The sequence below is a fragment of the Artemia sp. Qi Xiang Cuo genome, unplaced genomic scaffold (genome assembly GCF_049724085.1).
Source record: "Artemia sp. Qi Xiang Cuo unplaced genomic scaffold, ASM4972408v1 HiC_scaffold_3062, whole genome shotgun sequence".
NCBI lineage: Eukaryota > Metazoa > Arthropoda > Branchiopoda > Anostraca > Artemiidae > Artemia > Artemia sp. Qi Xiang Cuo.
The window spans coordinates 404835-426533 of NW_028300457.1; the positions used below are offsets into that span (position 1 = coordinate 404835).

A 21699-nucleotide genomic window follows, 5' to 3' on the forward strand; every position below is an offset into this window, starting at 1 on the left:
TAAGTTGAAGGTTAGCCTAGGCTAATTGGGCCCGAAATTCAGGTGTGTAGTAAAGCACCGAGGATTAAATTACTTTGACTGCCTCTGCATAAGAATATTAGATTGTTACTGCTGTAATCACACTTTGTCTATATGTTTAATGCATTTTTATGTCTTTGGCGTCTGGCTAACCTGTCTCTGGCGCCTGGCCAACCGTTCAGTTGGCGACCTGGTCAATTTGACTTCACTCAGTTAATGGAACACGCACTGTGGTACTGTGACATGTGGACCACCCTGTAGTATGCATAGGTGTATTTAGCCCGAATTTTACGATTAGACAGTGCCATAAGACCTTTCCTGCAATTTAGGTTTAAATCTACTACAAAATATGTTTTGGGCTTAGATACCGAGGGGGAGTCTTTGAATCAATTTTACGGGGAGAGCCCTCATCACTCCTTGTTTATGCTGGTGTTTGTTTATGTATATGTGTTTTTGCATTCTTTTCAGGCAAGTGCAACTAGGTAGAGACACTGTTGATATTAGTGACGTCTTGGGATACAAAATTGGCTCAGTTTTTAAGCTTGTTCACCAGACAGGACGCAATTTTAAGGCCGTTTTTACTGACAAAGTTTCAGACTTGAGGGATGTTGTTTTAGAAGGTAAATTTTGAATCGAATGAGTGTCTTTACAATAAGATGTGTGGTACACACTTATACAGAATGTCCCCAAAAGAATGCCAGATTTCATTCTACTATGAATCTAATTTATTGACTCTGTGCATGCCATTTCGACTGGTTTTGAATCCTAATAGCCTAAGTGAAAACACATCTATCCCTTGATACGGTGGCAGGAGGGGGGGGGCACAGGGAATGTACGGAGCAAGGGTTAAAACAATTTTTAATTTTTCGGGAAATCTGTTGTTTGTTTTTTTGCCACCCACATAAGAGGGAAATTCAGTATATGTTGCCCCGATACTGCATTACTGCTGTTAAAACCATGTCATTGCATTAAGTAGTCCTGGGTAAATATTGCTGAACACTCTTCCTCTATGATTAGTGTTTAAATCTTTTGCTTACCCTTTTTGCTGTCTGGTTGCGATTCCCCGGGCTGAGAAAGAATAATTTAATTTGTCATTTTTTTTATGATAAACTAGAATTGTGGTTGCAATGATTGCACCATACAGTATATATATGTACATATATTTTCTATTGCAACAGATCATCGTTTCTTCCATGGTAATTCTAAAGCGCTCTGTAACAATTTTGGTCAAACGGAGTTTCTTAGCCTACATTCTCAAGATCGCAATATTCCATCTATTATTTCAATGGCTCTTGAAACACTTCCTCTTTTTACAATTTGTATTAAGTTTTCTTTTTTTTTTATTTTTAGAAGTTACAAAATCTACTGTTAATACTAAAATTAATACTACCTAACGTATGTTCATTCAACCAAAAATATTCTGTTTTCAAACAAATTCTTATTAATTAGAAAAAAATATCGAAACATGTTTTTAATTTCTTTTGCATCTTGTTGTCGTTAACGTAATTTTTAAATCATTGTTTGTATCAATTTTTTCTTAGGTATAGGTTCTGGTGAGGATAACCAGAGCCAATGGGATGATAATACTTCTCAGAAGCTTTCACACAAGGAGATAGCTCAGCTTCGCAAGGAAGGGACATCAGCTGCAGATATTGTAAAGCAGCTTGTAGAAAATAATGCTGCTTTTGAGTTAAAGACTGGATTTTCACAAGTAAGATGATTTAAAGAATATTTGCATCATATTTAGAATATTCCAAATATGTAGGATAAATTTTATAAAGCTTAAAGTTAATCAACAAGGGCTACAAGCATAAGAAAAATTTTAGATAAAGGATTAAAAGCCCACAAAAAAAGGTTTAACCATGATGAAAATTAAACCATCAAATTCAGCATGTCTGAGAATCCCCAAGTGGTCTTTCAAGCCACCATCTTCTAAAAAACGGAATTTAGTACTTTCCTGAAAAGGATGGTCATGGATATGCGTCTATATGTTTGCCTTTTTTTGCTGTTTTTGTCTTGGGATAATCGCGTCCAAATAGGATCTTCGAATTTAGAAGAGGGCTCTTTGAATGAAAATGGAAAAGATTTAGCCCTCAATCCAAGCATCATAAGGGATTGCGCCATTGCTAAGTGTCCATCTCTGCCATTTTATACGGCAATACTGCAATTTTGGTCCAAATAGTGCCAAAATACTATTGAAAAATTACATAAAAAGCAATCTTAATCAAACGAAATCAAAAACAACATTAGAGCTCAAGACTTATATAAGCTGTTTTAAAGTTTAGGGTAGGCTACTCAATTAAAGAGACTAAATTTGGAGTTGAAGACTTGCTCCGAATTTGACATTTTCTTTTTTACTGGTCTAACAATGCTACAATACATCAACGTACAAGACTACAAGTTGACAATAATGTAGTAACAATAGTGTTCAGTATAGTGTTCAATAGTGTTCAGTAACAATAGTGTTCAGCATACACGATTATAAATACTGCTAGTTCTGACTGAGTAAATAGATGCAAAGGAGCCAAAATAATCGTATTGAATTTTGGCATGTCAATAGATACCTGTAAAAAATAATCGAAGTTGTTCCTGGTATGAAGGCCATGCTTTATTGACCAAAGTGTAGTATTTTGTCATGACCAGTGTCTCTTCTGGCGGCCTTCCAAATATTCCTGCCTATTTTGACCATTTTTGAGTATTCTGTCGTAACTTCTGCCTTCCATGAATATTTATGAGTTAAGTCTCCTAGACTTTAAATGAGACTTATTCGAAGCACATTCTATTGACAACAATTTAAAGTGCTATAAGCACTAAAAAATTAAACAAATTAAGCTGAATAAAAAAAATAAAGCTTTAAGTTCAGTGCTATCTTTGAATCATGAAATATTTTTGGGAAGTCAGGGTTGTCTACCGATTCATTGACCGTGTTTAATGTTATTGTCTTAAGTTCTACTTTGGGGGACCTGACTGGACTTCATATGACATTGGAAGCCTCCACTCAAGCGCCTGAGCAAAGTAATGGCCCTTTTGACCTTTGGAATTTAGGACCCTCTTGCAATGGTCATTTGCGAGGGATGCTTACTTAAGGTGCTAAGCAAAAAAAATTTCTTGGTGCTGAAATTTTTTCAGCACAATCAGGAAACCACTAGAAACCAAGAAAAATGTATGTAGAATGAAATTGAAATTTTGACCAGTTCACAGTCTTTGCTTTACTTCGTCAAATATAAAAACACGCTCTGACGTCAATTTAAGCGATTCAGGTTTTATTCTTATTTTACGTGATTTCTAGTTTATATTCAGTTTTTATTTTAAAATTTTTATTGTTGTCTTGCATCATTTTTAGGAGAAGTACGTCAAGAAGAAAGAAAAAAAGTATTTCGAATACATCGAAGTGTTGAGACCATCGATTCGCCTTATAGCCCAAATGCTTTATGCCCAGAATCCTCTTAAGATTTTGTAAGTTGACCCTGTCATTTTTTTTACTTTTTTCTATTTTCCACATCGGTTCTTCAATCCTACCCCTTTATATTTCCCCTTTGTGTTTTGTTTCCTATTCATTTTCTTTTTAGGTCTCTTAGTGTAAATTCATCTGCATCTTATGGTCATTGTATTAAAATTCTGTTTTACTCATGAAGCTTATTCTAATTACCGGCGAACTAAATTTGATATTTTAACAACAGTTTCAATGGGTTGTATGTGGATTGCAAGCAGTCAATCTAAAGCGTAAAACTAGGACCTGAAGACGCTTGATTGTGCGATAAATATGAAAAAAAACTTACCCTTTTTCAACTTGTTGTTGTTAATAAGAGGGTATAGACGAGCGACATACATTTATCTTGATGCACGTGGCCCTCATTCTTTTTTTTGCCCTCTATTTTTCTTTACGGGCTTTGCATTGAAGACGTAGTACAAGAAGATATGCAACTTTTTCTTCTGTCATCTTCTTTCCCTTCTACATTCACCAAATAGAGATTCGTCTCATTATTGTGTTATTTCTCACAAACACTTTTTCACTTATCAGTATCCACTTGGTCAATATCTAAAAATGACGAAATAAAATATATCTAAAATGAATAAACGCATTTCATCTTCCATGCTTCTTTTTTTCTAATTTTTTACCATTAAGCTCATCTTCTTTTCTATAGTATTTTTTTCTTTACATTTTTTTTTAACACATTATAAATATATCACATCCTTACCGCAAAATTGAATAAAAACCTGTTTCTTTTATAAAGTGGCCTAGATATCTCACAGACAGCTTCCTATCTCACTTTGGGGCTTTTTTCAACTTTGAAATTTAACAACGAAATAGACGATAAATAAACATACATATTTATGCCATGAATAAACACATGCATATTTTTTTTTGTAGGTGGAACAATCAGATCGGTCTGAAGGTATGCTGTTTGACAATGGGTATGACATATCTGTGGCGTTAAGCAAAATGGGCGTAAGTCTACTTTTTTCCGGAAATGAATAGAATGGTTTATAAGGGCTCGAAGAGGTCTATCGATTGGTCTACTCAAAATGGGCTTATCTTCAACTCTGACCAAGTAATAAATTGTTCCAAAAGGGCGTAACAAAGAGTGTAAGTCTCTTATTTTCTAAGTAATGAACAATTAGCAATTTGGACATTTCCAGCGAATTCTGATAAAAAAGTTAACTAGGAATCACCCTTTAAAGTTTCAAGTTACTTAAAGTCTGATTTGTGAGAAAGACTTTTTCATTGTGCGTTTTTATTTTCATTTTGCTCTCCTGTAAAATCATAAAAAGTGGACTTACTACCTTTTGCTTAACGCCACAGAAATGACTTAAATAGGCATGACGAGCATAAATAGGCAAATCTATGCTAAAAAGAAATAGGCATTTAAACTCAAAGGAACAAACATTTATTTCTTTAATCATCATTGTTTACTCTTTCAAAAAATGTATTAATTTTTTTTCTTTTATTCGTTTATTATTTCACTCATTTGTTATTTTTTACATTTATGTTGGAACAAATTTGAAGCTTAAACACCTTAAATGACAGGAGGAATGCCATCTACCTCAATCCCACATGAACTTTCACATGTTTTATTTAAACGAAATGATTAAATTATGATCATTGTATAACCCAAATGAAGTTTGTTATTGCATAGTTGCATTGTTGTCTTGAATGTACACACCTTGTATTTATTAAAATAAGTAGGTTTCTTTGAGGAACATGAATAATCCGCCGACGCATAATCGAAAGTATACTGGATTGGATTTTGTAATTTGGGAGGTTAAAAAACCTGACACTCCCACCAAATGTACCCACCTCTCAATAATATTTGATCAGTTCATAACATAATGACTAACTCATTAAGACTAAGAATAAGTGAATCAAGTGGACACCTTCACTTACATAGGAAGTATTATTAGTAAAGGCAGTGGGTGCAGTGAAGATGCTAAAATTAGAATAGGCAAGGCCCAGGTTGTTTTTCATAGTTGAAAAGAGTTTGGAAGAATAGAAAGATAAGTCCGTGAACCAAGAATAGAATATTGAAAATTATAGTTATGACAGTGGCAAAGTATGGTTATGAAGCGTGGACGCTCTGGAAAACGGAGTAGATTTTGCTAGATGATTTCCAAAGAAATTGCTTACGAATTGTATTGGGTACCCAACTGACTAACCGTATCTTAGACAGTGGGTTACAAAAAGTGTGGTTCAAAATGACACGTTCTGCGGATGATGGATAAAAAATTGCCAACGATTGTCTTTGTCGGCCAACCGTCTAAGGCCAAACGAAAAGCAGGTCGTCCCAGAATGGGGTGAGAAAATGGAGGGAGGCTTTGAATAGATTGGGATGAAAGAGGAGTGTGCGTAACTGTGTTGACCTCAGGCGGCTTGGTGATACTGTGAGTTTTTAGTAGTAGCAGTAGTTGATAACATTTAAATTTTGTATAAATTGGAATAATGGTGATTTCTTTTGCACTGAAGTATAGATTATTAAGTATTTTTTCAAGAATTTTTTTCTAGTTATGGTAAAGAGCAAAATAAAACTTGGCTAAGGGGAATTATCCATATAAATGGTTCTGTATAATCTGTATATTGATTCAAACAACACTAATTAGCATTTTAATAGCCTTTTAGATTTGGGGAGATTTTAATTTGCCAGCCCTTCTAAACAAACTTTTGACAATAAAAAAAACAAAAAAAAAACTCAGCTAACAAATTTCGATTAAAAAAAAATCTTAAAATATTTGTAATACTTTTTTATATTTGTTTCCGATCTGTGTACGTTTTTTTGTACTATTCATTGAGTTTGTTATATAATTTTATGTAAGTAACTCAGGCGTTTATGTAGTTGAATTCAAAGTTAACGGTATTTTAAAGGGGGTTGCTTTTATTTATTTTTTATTTTTATTTTTGTAGCCCTTTGACTGTTTTATTTACTCTAGTTCCATCCTCGTCCCATTTTGATTTGAGCTGCCTTCGTCGAAAATTTTATGTTTATTATTTTACTTTTATTATTTATTATTTTTATTATATTGTTGAAACTATTGTTATGTTTATTCTTTATATTGTATAATTAAATTGGTTATTTTAAATTGGAAAATGGAAAACACTTAGCAAAACAGTGTAATGTAACTAAAAATAATGAGTACCTAGCACATAAGGAGTATTTTTTTTTATAATTTGTTGCGGAATGTCCTATATTTTTCATATATGTCCACCCTCTTCCGAACACCCCTCCCCTTATTTTCTTGTCCGTAGTACAAGAAGGAATCCCGTGCTTTTCCTGACTGAATGGAAATAGTTGTTTTTTTATTCTTGAGCAATATTATTATTTCAGTACGAATTGTGTAATAAAACTGAATATTTTAGAACCCATTCAAAGGAAGAAAAGTTGATGGCGTTGCAGCCACAGACTATAAATGACACTATAACTGAATATTGTACAATACAACTGAAGAATTGTATAATAAAACTGAATATTTTAGAACCCATTCAAAGGAAGAAAAGTTGATGATGTAGCTGAATCACAGAAGATACCGCCACAGACGATACATTACTCTTATACAGTTTGATAAATTGGATACATTCTGTAAAAAAAAGGATAAAGAGCGTTAGTAAAACTTCAAACCAACAGAAATTAACTAGTTTAAAACTTTAAAATTAAAAAAACATAAATTGTTGTTACTGAAGGCATCAAACCCAAAATAAACTACAATAGAAATTTCAATAAATAATTGAGTTTAACTAAAAAAAAACAGAAATAAAAATTTCTAAACAGAAGAGATTACTACAAATAAAAATGTATGAGGTTGTCTAAAGTATTGTAGGTTCTTTGGAGCCATGTGTGAAAAACTACTGTGGAAAACAAACATCCTCGGAAGTATGATGGTCACGTGAAGTATCACTCAATTATAATTTTGTCAGTTTTCCTTAAGTTACTTTTTGCCAATATATGAATTCATATTTCTTAACTGATGATTGAATTGTGCATTTTGTTGGTTGGTAGAGAGGAACGGTTGGTTGGGGGATGGTAAGGAGGAATGGTTGGTTGGGGGTGATAGTGAGTAATAGGGGGATGGAAGGATGGGCCAGTAGGGAAGGAGTAGGGTTGTTGGGAGGAATATGTCTATTGTGGAAACGATTATGTAAAGGACTTTAGTGTTGTTTTGTTTTTTAGTTATTTTTAATGCTGTTGGCTGGTGTGTTTAAAAAATGTTAAAAATTTTCTACTGTACTCCAACAAAAGTGTAGATTTTGCATTAGTGCAGTAGATGTAAATTGTAAATAATTGAAACTATATTTAGTAATAAAGTCAGTATCAGTATCACTCTTATTAAAATATTCTGTTTTCTTTCAGGAACTTGAGGATTGACATGCTCTCACAGATATTGACTCGTGCTAACATCAGATCGGGAGGAAGATATTTAGTTTTTGAGAACAGTAGTCTCGGTTTAATGACAGCGGCCATTATGGAAAGAGTCGGCTCGGTGGGAACTGTTTACCAGATTCATGGAGGAAGTGGATCCCCAAAGTAAGCTTTTTCTAGAATGTTTACTTTCCACTGAGTCAGATACTAAAATGTTGAGGTAAATGTTGAGCCGATTTTTTTTTAAACCTGCCAATTAAATAAGGAATTGTAGTAGAGGGGACAATCTGCCCATGTATTAATGGACAAGCTTTACCTGATTAGAAGTGATTTAAAGTGACTGTTGATGTTCAAAAACCAATATAAACGATTAAATACGAGAAACGACACATAAAAGATGCATTTTTACTCAATTTCCCTCGTTAGTGGGCTTTGAGGATCGATTTTATCTTCTCTGGCACCAAAAAATTGTGGCAGTTGATAAAATGCTTAAACCAAATTAAATGTGTTAGTCATCAAAACCATTAGAAGTCAGAAAAGACAAAGTTATTTCCTATAAAATACTGTCCACTTGGTCTTCTATGTGTTTTCTACTTCTAAGAAAACATATATGATATGTATTTGTGCAGACTTATTTTACTTAAATAACGTGCTAGTTAATGCAGATAAAGGTTGTTGGTAAATGAAGAAAAAAATATTATCTCATTTGAAATAATGTAGAAGCATCCTTTGTTGTTTCCTTTGAAGAGAGACTGCTGTCCCTTTTTCTTCAAGTTTCCCTAGACTCAGAAGAACACTGCTCCTGAACCAACGTAAAAGCGTAGCAGCTGCCGATAAGGCCTCATCGCACATATTAGTTGTATGTTATCGTTCTCTCCAGCACTCGATCTAGCTCTACATCGTTTCTTGCCACCGTTTCGCCGGCTACCTCTTCAATGTTTAAATGTATTTTCAAATTGGTCTGATTATTTGATTCTATTTTTGTTCATTTTTGGTCAAATGGAGTTCTTTACTTTTTTCTGAAAAAATTATTTTGTGGATGTTTTTTTAATTAATTACAATAAATAACCGAATCAAACTCAAAACGAGCAGAAATTAACACGTGTAGGGCCCACAACCCCTATACTTTCTCTAGGCCAGAACACTATTTGTAATTTACCATAGAAAAAAAAAATACAAATGAATGTGCATTGTCGGTTTGAAATACACTGCTGATATTTATTCCTTAAATTCCTAATAGTTTTGATTTATTAAGGCTAAAAAAGTGAAAACATTTAAAATATATTGTTTTTCAGTAAAGTGCAAATTATGTTCCGGCTTTGAGAAGGCATAGGGTTGTGAGCGCTACTCATGTTAATTTCTGCTTATTTTTGGGTTTGAAACAATACATTCATTTCCACAGATCTACCATTTTTTTCATCGCAAACATCAAAATTTTGGGAGAAATGGTGAGATTATTTGGACAATTGTAATTCATTTAGAGATCTCAGGGGATGGAGGTCCTATGCCTACACTCCCAGAAAACCGTCTGCATCTGGGACATTAACTTCTCACTCTTTATAGCAGAAGCTCTGTATTCAAGTTCTGAAATGCAATTAATTTTGTTTGACTTTGGTTTTGCGCTTTAATGTTTACTTTTTAGCTCTTCTCCATATGTTTCCTTTTGTCCTTACTTTTTTGTTTTGAACTGAAAGCCAGCCAGGCTAACTAGGAGAAATAATCGATATTTTAGTCGTTTTAATATTTCAGGAAAGACAATAGTGCCTCTTATCTTATACTCTATTGTATTTTTCAGTGTCAACATTTCTGTATAGATTATGGGTACTATCTCATTACGCGGGCCTCTCGTGTTAATCACTATAGACTAGGCAATGATAAAACCCGTTTTTGACGTCTTAACTGTTATAGAGCAGGTAATGATAGCAAGGTTTTCATTGCGTATACAATATTAAACTGTGTTTTTTTTCGGGGGGGGGGGGTTTGGGGGGGGGAGGTACCAAGGTTAGGTTAGGTTACGTATTTGATATATGCAATACTTTACCCCCCACCCCCTAATGTGCAAATATATAGCCCAAATTTGTTTCTAAACTATTATATATTCATCATATTTTATTTTTTTTCATTAGCATTAACCAAACTTGACTTTTTAGAGAGGCCCGCATAATGGGATAGTAACGGATTATGTATAGACGATTCACTTTTATCATGGTTAGAAGGAAACACTAATACCGAGCTTTAAAATATTTCTTACAAATATCGTTGGATGTATAACACAAAAACTACATATTTAAATCAGCTAAGAAACAACCTTAGAAAAACATAACATTCTTTAGGCAAGTCTATTTCAGGATTTGCCAATAATGTGCGAAACTAAATACAGGTAATCCAACCGAACTCGCCGCTGGTCCGAAGTAAACATTTATGTTTAAAAATCTATATGGTTTCCATAAAAGATATTCTATGTAGACTTCAGATATTCAAGAGTTTTTTGTTTTTTTTAACAGCCTTCGGCAAAATCAACACTTTTTGAAAGTTTAAGTTCAATGCTCTATACACAGTGCAAGATACCATAAAAGTCATTTTGAGAGCCACAGGACATAGTGCACGATACCATAATAATCATTTTGAGTCCCTCAGTGTCGGATGACCGTCTCAAAGACAAAGTGTCCATATGCGAATCTTCCCAGGGGACTAGCTATCATCGAAAGCTGTCCAGAATTTGTGGCTTGACTGAAAATTGACTAAAAAGACTAAAAATTGCATTTTCTTTTTGTCAGCAAGTTTGTCAATCAAAGCAGGGGACACTACATGGAACACCCAGAGCGGCCGAATTCAGTGGCGGATCCAGAGGACGGGAGATGCCCCCCCCCCTAACGTAGCCTAAAGTAGTTCAATTTACTTAATTAACGGAAGATTGCCTTAATTAAACTTGCTCCTAACGCAAGTTTATCGGATCAACCTATTTGGCCCCCCCCACCCCTAAAAAAAATCCTGGCTCCACCCCGGGCCAAATTGCTGAAATGATAATTCTTTTGAAGTGGTTCTTAGAGTTTTCCGAACTATGCTCGGAAATTTTTAGGGTTTGCCCTTTCCTTAACTTTATAAAGAAAAAAATTCTGCTCCATTTAATTGAAAAAAAATTACATTTCTGATAACGCAGGTTTCATAAAAGTAAATATCTCTATCTCCAGCACAAACAGAAGAAGTTAGATGGGTTTTCTAAGATATCCAGGAAAGTAGATGTCGGTTTGTAGTTTTTGTCATTTATTCTGATCTCTTATTCATATTTTAGAGGTTATGGCAAGACCGCCCAGTTAATTCTAAATAGTTTTCCCACACAAACTAAAAAAGTTTATAATGGACCAGATGATAGGGTGATTCTTTAAGGCATCGTATGTCCTTGAACAAGATCCTTCCCAAATTTAGCAAACTGTGGTCTAGTTTACCAACAAAGGTATGACTTAAGGTCTACTCACAATGAGATTTGGTTAATATCAAGAATTAACTAGCACTAATTTGAGCCAATCAGAATTTTTCCTAGAATTTTTCAACCAATTAAAAAATCCTTTGTAACATCTGGTTGGCTCCAATTAGCCCTAGCTAAAAGACGGTATCAGGAAATTCTCATTGAAAATGGGCCTTTAGCCATCCTCATTCAAAAACATATAAAATCACCTAAACTACATGAGATCTACAATGAACTTCAAGATACGTCAAACTCGTGCCAGAAGAGAAAGGACACAGAACCTGTAAAACTTTTCGCATTCCCTCTCAACCTATGCACATACCCTAATATAAAAAGGACATAGTGCAGAGAACCCGGATTTAATTCAGCCATATCTTAATGTTTCTAGAACAGTTAATAAGCTATTTTGTAACGCTAAAGATGCATATAAGCCCTTCGAGTTAAGACTGTACCTTAGTAAGAGGGTTAAGGTGACTGACCTTATTCATCATGATCTCCCATGGCTAAAAGCACAATGAACTATAATTGACTCCACACCAAAACAGAACTGCAAGACTTCTTTGGGAATGGAAACTATTCGAAGCGCAAACTCAATTTTCTTGGCTTTGGCAAAAGAGAGCTTACAAAAGATTGCCACAGAATCTATCTGTTTTAGTGATTTATTACTTTTAAAGAAGAGGCATAATCGTCAAAATAATAATTGGAAGGTCAACATTATATTTAATCATTCTTCGTTGCCGGGAATACGATTTTTAAAATACTGTAGTTACTTGCAAAACAAGAAACTAATAGTGAAAGAGAGAATAATAGTGAAACAAGATATAGATAGATAGTGAGACAAGAGAATAGTGAAACAAGAGACTAGTGAAACAAGAGAATAATAGTGAAAGAGAGACTCCTTCCTTCATTATATTCACATAACAAAGACGTCGGATAAAACATTACTACCTCAGGGAGACTAAAAACCACTACAATGGTTAAAAATTCAGCACCAAAAAATGATAAAAAATGGCAAAAAAAAATTGTGCCAAATAAACTTTTTGCAAATCTTTACCCTATTCTCCTCCTAACAGAAGATTTTTTAAAGAAGAAATAATCGTGGGAGTGAATGCCCCTCCTCACAAGGAAAAGAAAAGTTTACTAACATCCTATCTAAAAATGACAATTTTTCACCACATAAAATCCAATTATTGGGCCAGATAGCGTCGCATAAGCTTATTTCAGGAATAGAAGACATTCATCAAACAGTTCGTGGTAACAAACTATAAGTAAGAGCGACCCGGCTCAATGGTAACCGAAACTTTAGAAAACGGAATTTTGATACCAATAGATACATCAAAAGGATCAGATTTTAATGCTGATTTCAAATATATAAGTTTCATCAAGTTTAGTCCTACTTATCAAAAGTTAAGCGCCTGAGAAAATTTGGCTGATTTTCAAAAAAAGGGGGAAAGACCCCCTAAAAGATATAGAACCCTAATGAAAATCACATCATCATATTCAGCGTATCAGAGAACCCTACTGCGGAGGTTTCAAGCTCCTATCTACAAAAATATGGAATTTTGCGTTTTTTGCCAGAAGAAAGATCACGGATGCGTGTTAATTTGTTTGTTTGTTTTTGTTTTTTTTCCCCACGGGTGATCGTATCGACCAAGTGGTCCTAGAATATCATGGGAGGGTTCATCCGAACGGAAATTATAAGTTCTAGTGCCCTTTTTAAGTGACCAAAAAAAGGGAGGGCAACTAGGCCACCTCCCACGCTCATTTTTTTCCCAAAGTCACCCGTTCAAAATTTTGAGATAGCTATTTTGTTCAGCATGGTCGAAAATATGATAACTATGTATTTTAGGATGACTTAATCCCCCAAAGTCCCCGGGGGGGAGGGATGAAAGTTATGAACTTTACCCAATATTTACATATAGTATTGCCTATTGGTAAATATGCAGCCGTTTTCAGGGGGATTTTTGTTAGGAGTGGGGGTGGGGGGGCAGGGGGGCGGGGGGTTTGTGGGAGTATATTACCAAGAAGGAAGTTTTCATGGGGGAAGGGTTATTGCTATGAAGGGGGCACCGGATTTCCAAGCATTATTTAAAAAACGATCAGAAATTAAATTTAAAAAAACAACAAGTCCTTTCAACTGAAAGTAAGAAGCAACATTAGAACTTAAAACGAAAATAAATTATTATGTATATGAGGGGGTTCTCCCCCAAGTCAATACCTCGCTCTTTTTAGTGCTTTTTAGTGTTTTTTTAGTGCCTTCAAAAGAGCTATCTATTCTAATTAAACGGCCTTTGTGATTCAGGGGTTTGTGAATTAAACATTTTTTTTAACTTTTAACGTAAAGAGCGTGGTATTGACTAAGGGGAGAACCCCCCTCATATACGTAATAATATATACGTAATAAAAAAAAACAATAAAGAAAAAACAAGCGATACGGCTCAATAGTAATCGAAACTTTTAAAAACGGAATTTTGATGTCAATAAATGTATAAAAAAAAATGGGTTTATAATGCTGATTCTAAATATATAAACTTTATTAAGTGTAGTATTACTCATCAAAGGCTACGAGCCTGAGAAAATTTACCTGACTTTTTAAAGAGGGAGGAAACATCCCCTACAAGTGAAAAAATTTTAATGAAAATGACGTCAGATTCAGCGTATCAGAAAACCCTATTACATAGGCTTCAAGCTCATATCCTCAAATATCTGCAACTTTGTATTTTTTGCCAGAAGAAAAATATACGAATATAGAAGTTCGTTACGTAAGTTAATTTGTAAATTACGTCAGAACCGAATTTAGAGACAGCCATTTAGCAAAAGAAAAGTAAAATTTTTATGCAAATTTTGTTTATTTATTCAACGACGGTGAGCCAAAATAAAAGCTGCATTAACTTAAAAAAGATCAGAAATTAAATAAAAAAATAAATTTTTTTAAACTGAAATTATGGAACGAAATTAAAAATTAAAACGAAAAGAAATTATTACGTATATGAAAGGGGCTGTCCCCTCCTCAACGCCTTGCTCTTTACGCTGAAGTTTTTTATTGTTTAACAAAAGTAGAGTTGTGAGAAAGTAAAACTTTACCGTAAAGAACGAGGTGTTGAGGAGGGGACAGCCCCTTTCATATACGGAATAATTTCTGTTCGTTTTAAGTTTTAATATCGCTCCTTACTTTCAGTGTAAAAAACTTGTTTTTTTTATTTAATCAAAACAGAGGTCGTCGTAGTCGAGTGGACTGGTCTGCTGAATTTAGAATCCTTTGTCCGGTGAGGGTTCGAATCCTAGTGTACCCAATTAATTGGTTTGGTACGGGGGTCAGTACCGTGACTCTCTAAGCTCATCCAGAGTCGACCTAGCTTCAAATGGGTACCTGGAGAAATCTGGGGAAGGTAAACAGGAAGGGTGTGCGAAAGCACAAGATAGTTGATCCCCAGCCCCCCCATTGCACTTTCTGGCTGAAGGGCCAAGAAACGGATATCAGCACCGCCGGTAGGGATTGTAAAGTCCAATGCCGTATTCTTTACTATTACCATCAAAACAGGAAGACAAGAGACTAATTGTACAAAACTAAAGGATGACAACGGCTTCCTCCTGCCGAAGAATATATAGACGTTCTAGCCTAAGGCCTTGTTCCTACCCCCCTTCCAAAAAACGGTGCATACTATTGACATTAAAATTGTTTACTTTTTACTGCGGAAACTCTAAAAGTTTATGGGAAGATATTAGCACTTAAGTTTACATTATGGAATATCATACATAATCACTGAACGTTATTTTTGTGATTGAAGAGTAATGATAAGATTATTAAGGATTTGTTAATTAATTCTGTGGCAAATTGGAGTTATATGTTGGTCAGTTTTTGAAGCATTATTCATAGTCTTAAAGTGTAGTATATTTAAGCCCAGTTGAAAATGTACACTAAATTGAAAAATTCCCTAGTTTTTGGAAGCTCTTGGTTCCTTTAGGCGAACGTAAAGGACTTAAATATATTTACAGGCGAATGTTTCTTCTGATAAATTTGTTTAATTTATATTTAGCGTTAACAGCAAAATTGTGGCAAATACAAAGAAATATTTTTTAACGCTTCGTGTTTCTCCTTGTAAAAAAAGGCGTTCATCGCAAAAATGAGAGCTGATCTCACGTAAGGATTTTGTTATTAATTAGAAAATATTTCAGATTAGAGTGTAAGATATTTTAATGATTAGTACTGTTTATATTAAGGTAGCAGTTTCACAAATTCTCTAACTACAGATATTCAATCGAAAATATATTATAAAAATAACCTGTAAAAGTTTCATGAAATTGTTATATTTTTTGCATAAATTTCTATGTATGCACTTAGTAGACATATAAATTGAACTCATTTTGAAGTTGAGTGTATTCCCTTTAATTTAATATTGTCTTTTTAAACTCAAAAAAGACAATCAGCTTCTGCTTTTTTCTGTCATATTTCCAACATTTTATTTGAAATATTGAATTTTATATTGAAAATATGACATGAAATGTCATAGTCAAAGTCTATCTGATATTAAAAAAAATATCAATCTAGTATTAAAATCCAAACCATATTCATTAATAAAACCTATTTACGTTGAGAATAACAATTTTTCAACTGATTATTATATAAATAAGATATAAATACAAATCTTATATATATATATATGTCTATATATATATATATATATATATATATATATATATATATATATATATATATATATATATATATATATATATAATATATATATATATATATATATATATATATATATATATATATATATATATATATATATATATATATATATATATATATATATATATATATATATATATATATATATATATATATATATATATATATATATATATATATATATATATATATATATATATATATATATATATATATATATATATATATATATATATATATATATATATATATATATATATATATATATATATATATATATATATATATATATATATATATATATATATATATATATATCTTATAGAAATTATAAAAATCTTATCTTATATAAATAAAAATCTGTATAAATCTTGATAATTTCACTAATTTGTTGGACTTAAAACCCGAGTCACAATTTCAACGAAAAAATTGTTGTTTTTTTTTACCAGGAAGGAGCTGCATTCTTCATATATGATATTTTCTGTTCGTTTTTAGTTTTAACTTTGCTCTTTACTTTCATTACAAACAAGAACTGTTCTTAGATATATTAAGGACGAAGGCTCCACTAAGTACCAGAAAGTCCTCGGACATTAGGATTTCTTACACCAGCTCATTAAATATTTTAGCCGACTATAAATCTTAAAATGTTTACTCAAAGTTTTGGGCCCGATTTGGGCCAAAATTGTTGTCTTGGCTGGAAAAGACCAAATATGGCACTTTGTTGTGGCAAAGGTTTTTTTTAAACAAATAAACGTTCAAATAGGGATAAGTTCATTTATTAGACAATGAAATTAGATACAAAAGTCTGGATATTTCGACCACATATACAGTGATCTTCATCAGCAAAAATACTAAATCATTAAAATTACAACTAACATATTTATCCAGAACAAAATAAAAATTTCTAGTTTATTATTTACATTCGTCTTAGAGAGTTCAATAACTCTTCTACGTAATTAATTAAAAAAAACTTTTTCCTCGAAATAAGTTTTTCAAAGAAAAGTAAAGAAAACAAAAAAAGAGCAAAAATAAAATCGAACAATCTACCAAGCGTGAAACTACCACAAATCAGCATCGATAAATAAACGAAACCCAAAACGAACAGAAATTACAATAAATAACCTAGTCAAAGACCAAAACAAGCACAAATTAACATAAATTGGGCGCAAAACTCCTATGCCTTCCCAAGGCCAGAACAAAATTTGCACTTTGCTGAAAAAATATAAATGTTTTTATTTTTATAACTTTAATAAAAATCAGCAAATACTGACATTTTGATTATTAAATATCAGTATATGTATATTAAACTGACAATGCACATTCATTTGTATTTTTCAATAAAGTGCAAATTTTGTTCTGGCCTTAGGAAGGCAAAGGGGTTTTTGCGCCCAACTTATGTTAATTTCTCTTCGTTTTGAGTTTGATTCGGTTATTTATTGTAATTTCTGTTCGTTTTGGGTTTCATTTTTTTGTCGATGTTGATTTGTGGTAGTGTCACGCTTGGTAGATTATTTGATTTTATTTTTACTCATATTTTTTTAATGGAGTTCTTTATTTTTCTTTGAAAAACTTATTTTGTGGGAAAATTTTTTTAATTAATATCTGTTCGTTTTATATTGACATAGTCTTTCCAGGGAAAAAGAAAATAATACTATAAATCTTTTCGTTTTTTAAGACTTTATAGTTTGGCCTGCTATTTGTATGCTGGAGAAAAATTTTCAGAAATTTTTAACAACATACACCCTTTTAAAAATCTGGACACAAATAGGACTGTTTAATTTAGTTTCATGCCTCCTCTAGTTGACCTGAAATGGAAAACTTGATACCATTCGCAAAAAAAATCTGTTTACTTTTTTTGATAGCTTGGATACACTTACGGTATTTTGATTTGGTTAAATTTTAAGTGCAGAAAAAGCTCCGAAAGTTTTAATAAAATACCCTCAGTCGTTCTTGGGATACTGCTGAGATGCCTTATTGGGAACTGGCATTATCACAGTGCATTTTGATTTTATCTTAAGGCAACATTTAGTTTTTAAACATAATGGGCAAATCGAAGGGTGGGCGTGGTAGGTTGGTAGTGGAAGGGGGATTAGTTGCCCTCCAATCACTTTTGACTATTAAAAAGGGCATCAGCCCTTTTCAATCGAATGAGCCCTTTCCGAAATTCCCACGACAACTCCTTCGATACAAAGTTCCCTGATCTAAACAACAACAACAAAAAAAATAATACATTATACCCACATCGATCTTTACTATCAAAATGTCAAGCCTTCCGATCACTTTCGACTATTAAAAAGGGCACTAGGCCTTTCGATTTCCAATCAAATGAGCCCTTTTTGAAACGAAAACGCTTTCTATAAACCCCTTATATGCCCCTAGGGCATAAACTACAACCCTTACCCTCAGGTCTGTTAGGGTGGTTTTCATCCTCTAAAACCAAATTTCCAGAACTTTCAACTACGTTAAACAAAAGGGCTATCTCAAAATTTTGATTGGATGTGTTTGGGGAAATGGTGGGCGTGAGAGGGGCGGTAGTCGCTCTCCAATAACCTTCAACTATTAAAATTGCACTAGCCATTTCAATTTTCAATCAAATGAGAGTAGAAGTGACCCTATAACTCCGAACCCCACACCATATATGGGCATAGAGTCATTAGGGAGAACACGTGGTTAATGGGGTCAATGACCTCTTTTTCCAAGGTGTCAACAACAACAACATCGACCTTGACATTCGCTGATAGCGTGCACTTACAACAACAACAACATCAACCTTGGAACACCTGTGCTGTCGACCTCAATTCACCTATCGTGAATCAATAATTCCCCTTAGAAACAACAAATTAATTCCCCTTTCTTGACAGATCAATCAACCAATGACATCATCTGTCAGACTTTAAAAATTTTCGTCTAGAAACGATTCTCCAGGAATAGATCCAAGTCATTAATGTCTTTGCCTCGGAAACAACTCTTTTGGTCGAACTCCAAAGGATATTAATAGCCAAAGGCCATGGAAACAATTCTCCAAGAAACATCTTAGCGATGAATTGTTTTAGCGCGGGGATCAGGTTTCTTATTAATTTGAGATGCATTAGCGCAGATATGCCAAAAACAAAAGGAACACGCTGAATTACGTTTAGGGATTATTTGGGCGAAACTGTCTTAGACAGGTTATGGAACTATTTCGGCGAAACAGTTAGAGACATTTTAAAAGATGATTTTGAAGAGATTTTAGAAGAGAATTTGAGGGTGAAACTCTGTGGTCGTTATAATACACAAGTTCCATTTGAACAGTGTTGTGAGGTCCTCTAACCCAACCCCAAAGGGTTCCGATCCCCCACCCCAACCCCGAAGGAAGCCCCCGGTACTCAAAGGTCCCCCAAGCTCCCAAAGAGCCCCAGCCCCCCAAACGCCCTCCTCAGACCCTCAAAGGCCCTCCTCTGGTCCCCAAAGGCCCATCGAGCTCACAAAGGACCAACGGGGTCCCAAAGGCCCTCCACCGGTCCCCAAATGTCCCCCAGGCCCCCAACTGCCCCCGGACCCCGAACGGCCCTCCCTGGGCCCCAAACGTCCTCCTCAGACCCCCAAAGGCCCTCCCCTGGTCCTCAAAGGTCCCCCGGGCTCCCAAAGGCACTCCCCGGTCCCCAAAGGTCCCCCAGGCCCCCAACTGCCCCCCCGGACCCCCAAAGGCCCTCCCTGTGCCCCAAAGGCCCCCGGACCCCTAAAGGCCCTCCCTGTGCCCCAAAGGCCCTCCCTGTGCCCCAAAGGCCCTCCCCCGGCCCCCAAAGGTCCCCCGGAACAGAGAAGCGCTGCCGGGATGCGCCGTGGGCCAGGAAAGCGCCGCAGGATGTGCCGCAGGGATGCGCCGCGGGTCAGGAAAGCGCCGCAGGGGATGCGCCGCAGGGATGCACCGCAGGAAAGCGCCGCAGGGATGCGCCGCAAAAAAAAGTAAACTAAAAAGTAAAAATTTCGAAATGTTATCCCCCAAACGCCCTCCTCAGACCCCCAAAGGCCCTCCCCTGGTCCTCAAAGGTCCCCCGGGCTCCCAAAGGGCCAACCAGCCCCCAAGGGTCCCCGGGACCCCAAAGGTCCTCCCCGGTCCCCAAAGGTCCACTGGGCTCCCAAAGGCACTCCCCGGTCCCCAAAGGTCCCCGGACCCCCAAACGCCCTCCCTGGGCCCCAAAGGCCCTCCCCCGGTCCCCATACATGCACACAAAAACTTACACACACAAAAAAACTTACACATACACAACAAAACTTACACACACACACGAACACTAACAAACACACACACGAAAACTTACACACACACGCCAAAACTTACACACACACACACACAAAAACTTACAGACACACACACACACACAAAAACTTACACATGCACACGAAAACTTACATGCACACAAAAACTTATATGCACACAAAAACTTAAACACACACACAAAACTTACACACACACACACACACGAACACACACACACACACACACCAAAACTCACACACACACAAAAACTTACACACACACACAAAAACTTACACACACGCACAAAAACTAACACACACACACAAAAACTAACACACACACACACACGAAAACAAACACACACACTCCAAAACTTACAAACACACAAAAACTAACACAAACACACACACACACACAAAAACTTACACATGCACACGCAAACTTACATGCACACACAAACTTATACACACACACACACAAAAAAAAACTAACACACACAAAAAATTAAAAACACACACACACACAAACAAAATTACAAACACACACAAAAAACTTACATCCACACACAAAAGCTTAGACACACAAAAACTTACACACACACACACAAAAACTTAGACCCACACGCAAAAGCTTACATGCACACAAAAACTTGCACACGCACGCATGAAAGCTTGCACACACACGCAAGCTTACACACACACACGCGAAGACTTACGCACACACACAGACTGGAGCTTGCACACACGACACACACACACAAGAGCTTGCACATGCACACGAGAGCTTACATGCGCACAAGACTTGCATGCACACAAGGACTTGCACACACACACACGCACAGACAGACACACGCACACACAGAAGCGCACGCACACACACGAAGACGCACACACACACGCAAAGCACACACACACGCACAGGCACTACGCACGCACTGAAGGCTCGCACGCACACGCACAGACACACGCGCACGACACGCACACGCGCAAGACACACACACACGCACGAGACGCACGCACACACGCAGGACTCGCACACACACAGAGACTTGCACACACACACACACACACACGCAGAGCTTGCGCATGGACACTGAAAGGCACTCGACGCACACGCGCACAGACACGCACGCGCGCACACACACGAGACACACACACACACACGAGGACTTGCACACACGCGCAAGGCTTGCACGCACAAAGGCTGCACGCGCACGCACACACACACAGAGGCTTGCACGTGCACACGAAGACTACGTGCACACAAGGCTTGCATGCGCACAGAGCTTGCACACACACACACACACACACGAGGACTACACACACAGACGCACGAAGGCTCGCACACACACGCAGAACTTACACGCACACAAAGAGGCTTGCACACACACACACACACACACACACTGGACACACACACAGACACACACACA

General features: G+C 35.7%; 1 protein-coding gene across 1 annotated transcript in view; it reads left to right on the forward strand.

Annotated features, from left to right (window-relative positions):
* The first annotated feature begins 463 nt into the window (after positions 1 to 463).
* LOC148938641 (tRNA (adenine(58)-N(1))-methyltransferase non-catalytic subunit TRM6-like) overlaps positions 464 to 21699 on the forward strand; it is a 42239-nt gene continuing 21003 nt past the window's right edge. The window contains exons 1-4 of the mRNA XM_089107645.1: positions 464 to 638; positions 1560 to 1729; positions 3362 to 3474; positions 7857 to 8030. Of these exons, the coding sequence (XP_088963771.1) occupies positions 464 to 638; positions 1560 to 1729; positions 3362 to 3474; positions 7857 to 8030 (632 nt within the window). The remainder of the gene's footprint in view (positions 639 to 1559; positions 1730 to 3361; positions 3475 to 7856; positions 8031 to 21699) is intronic.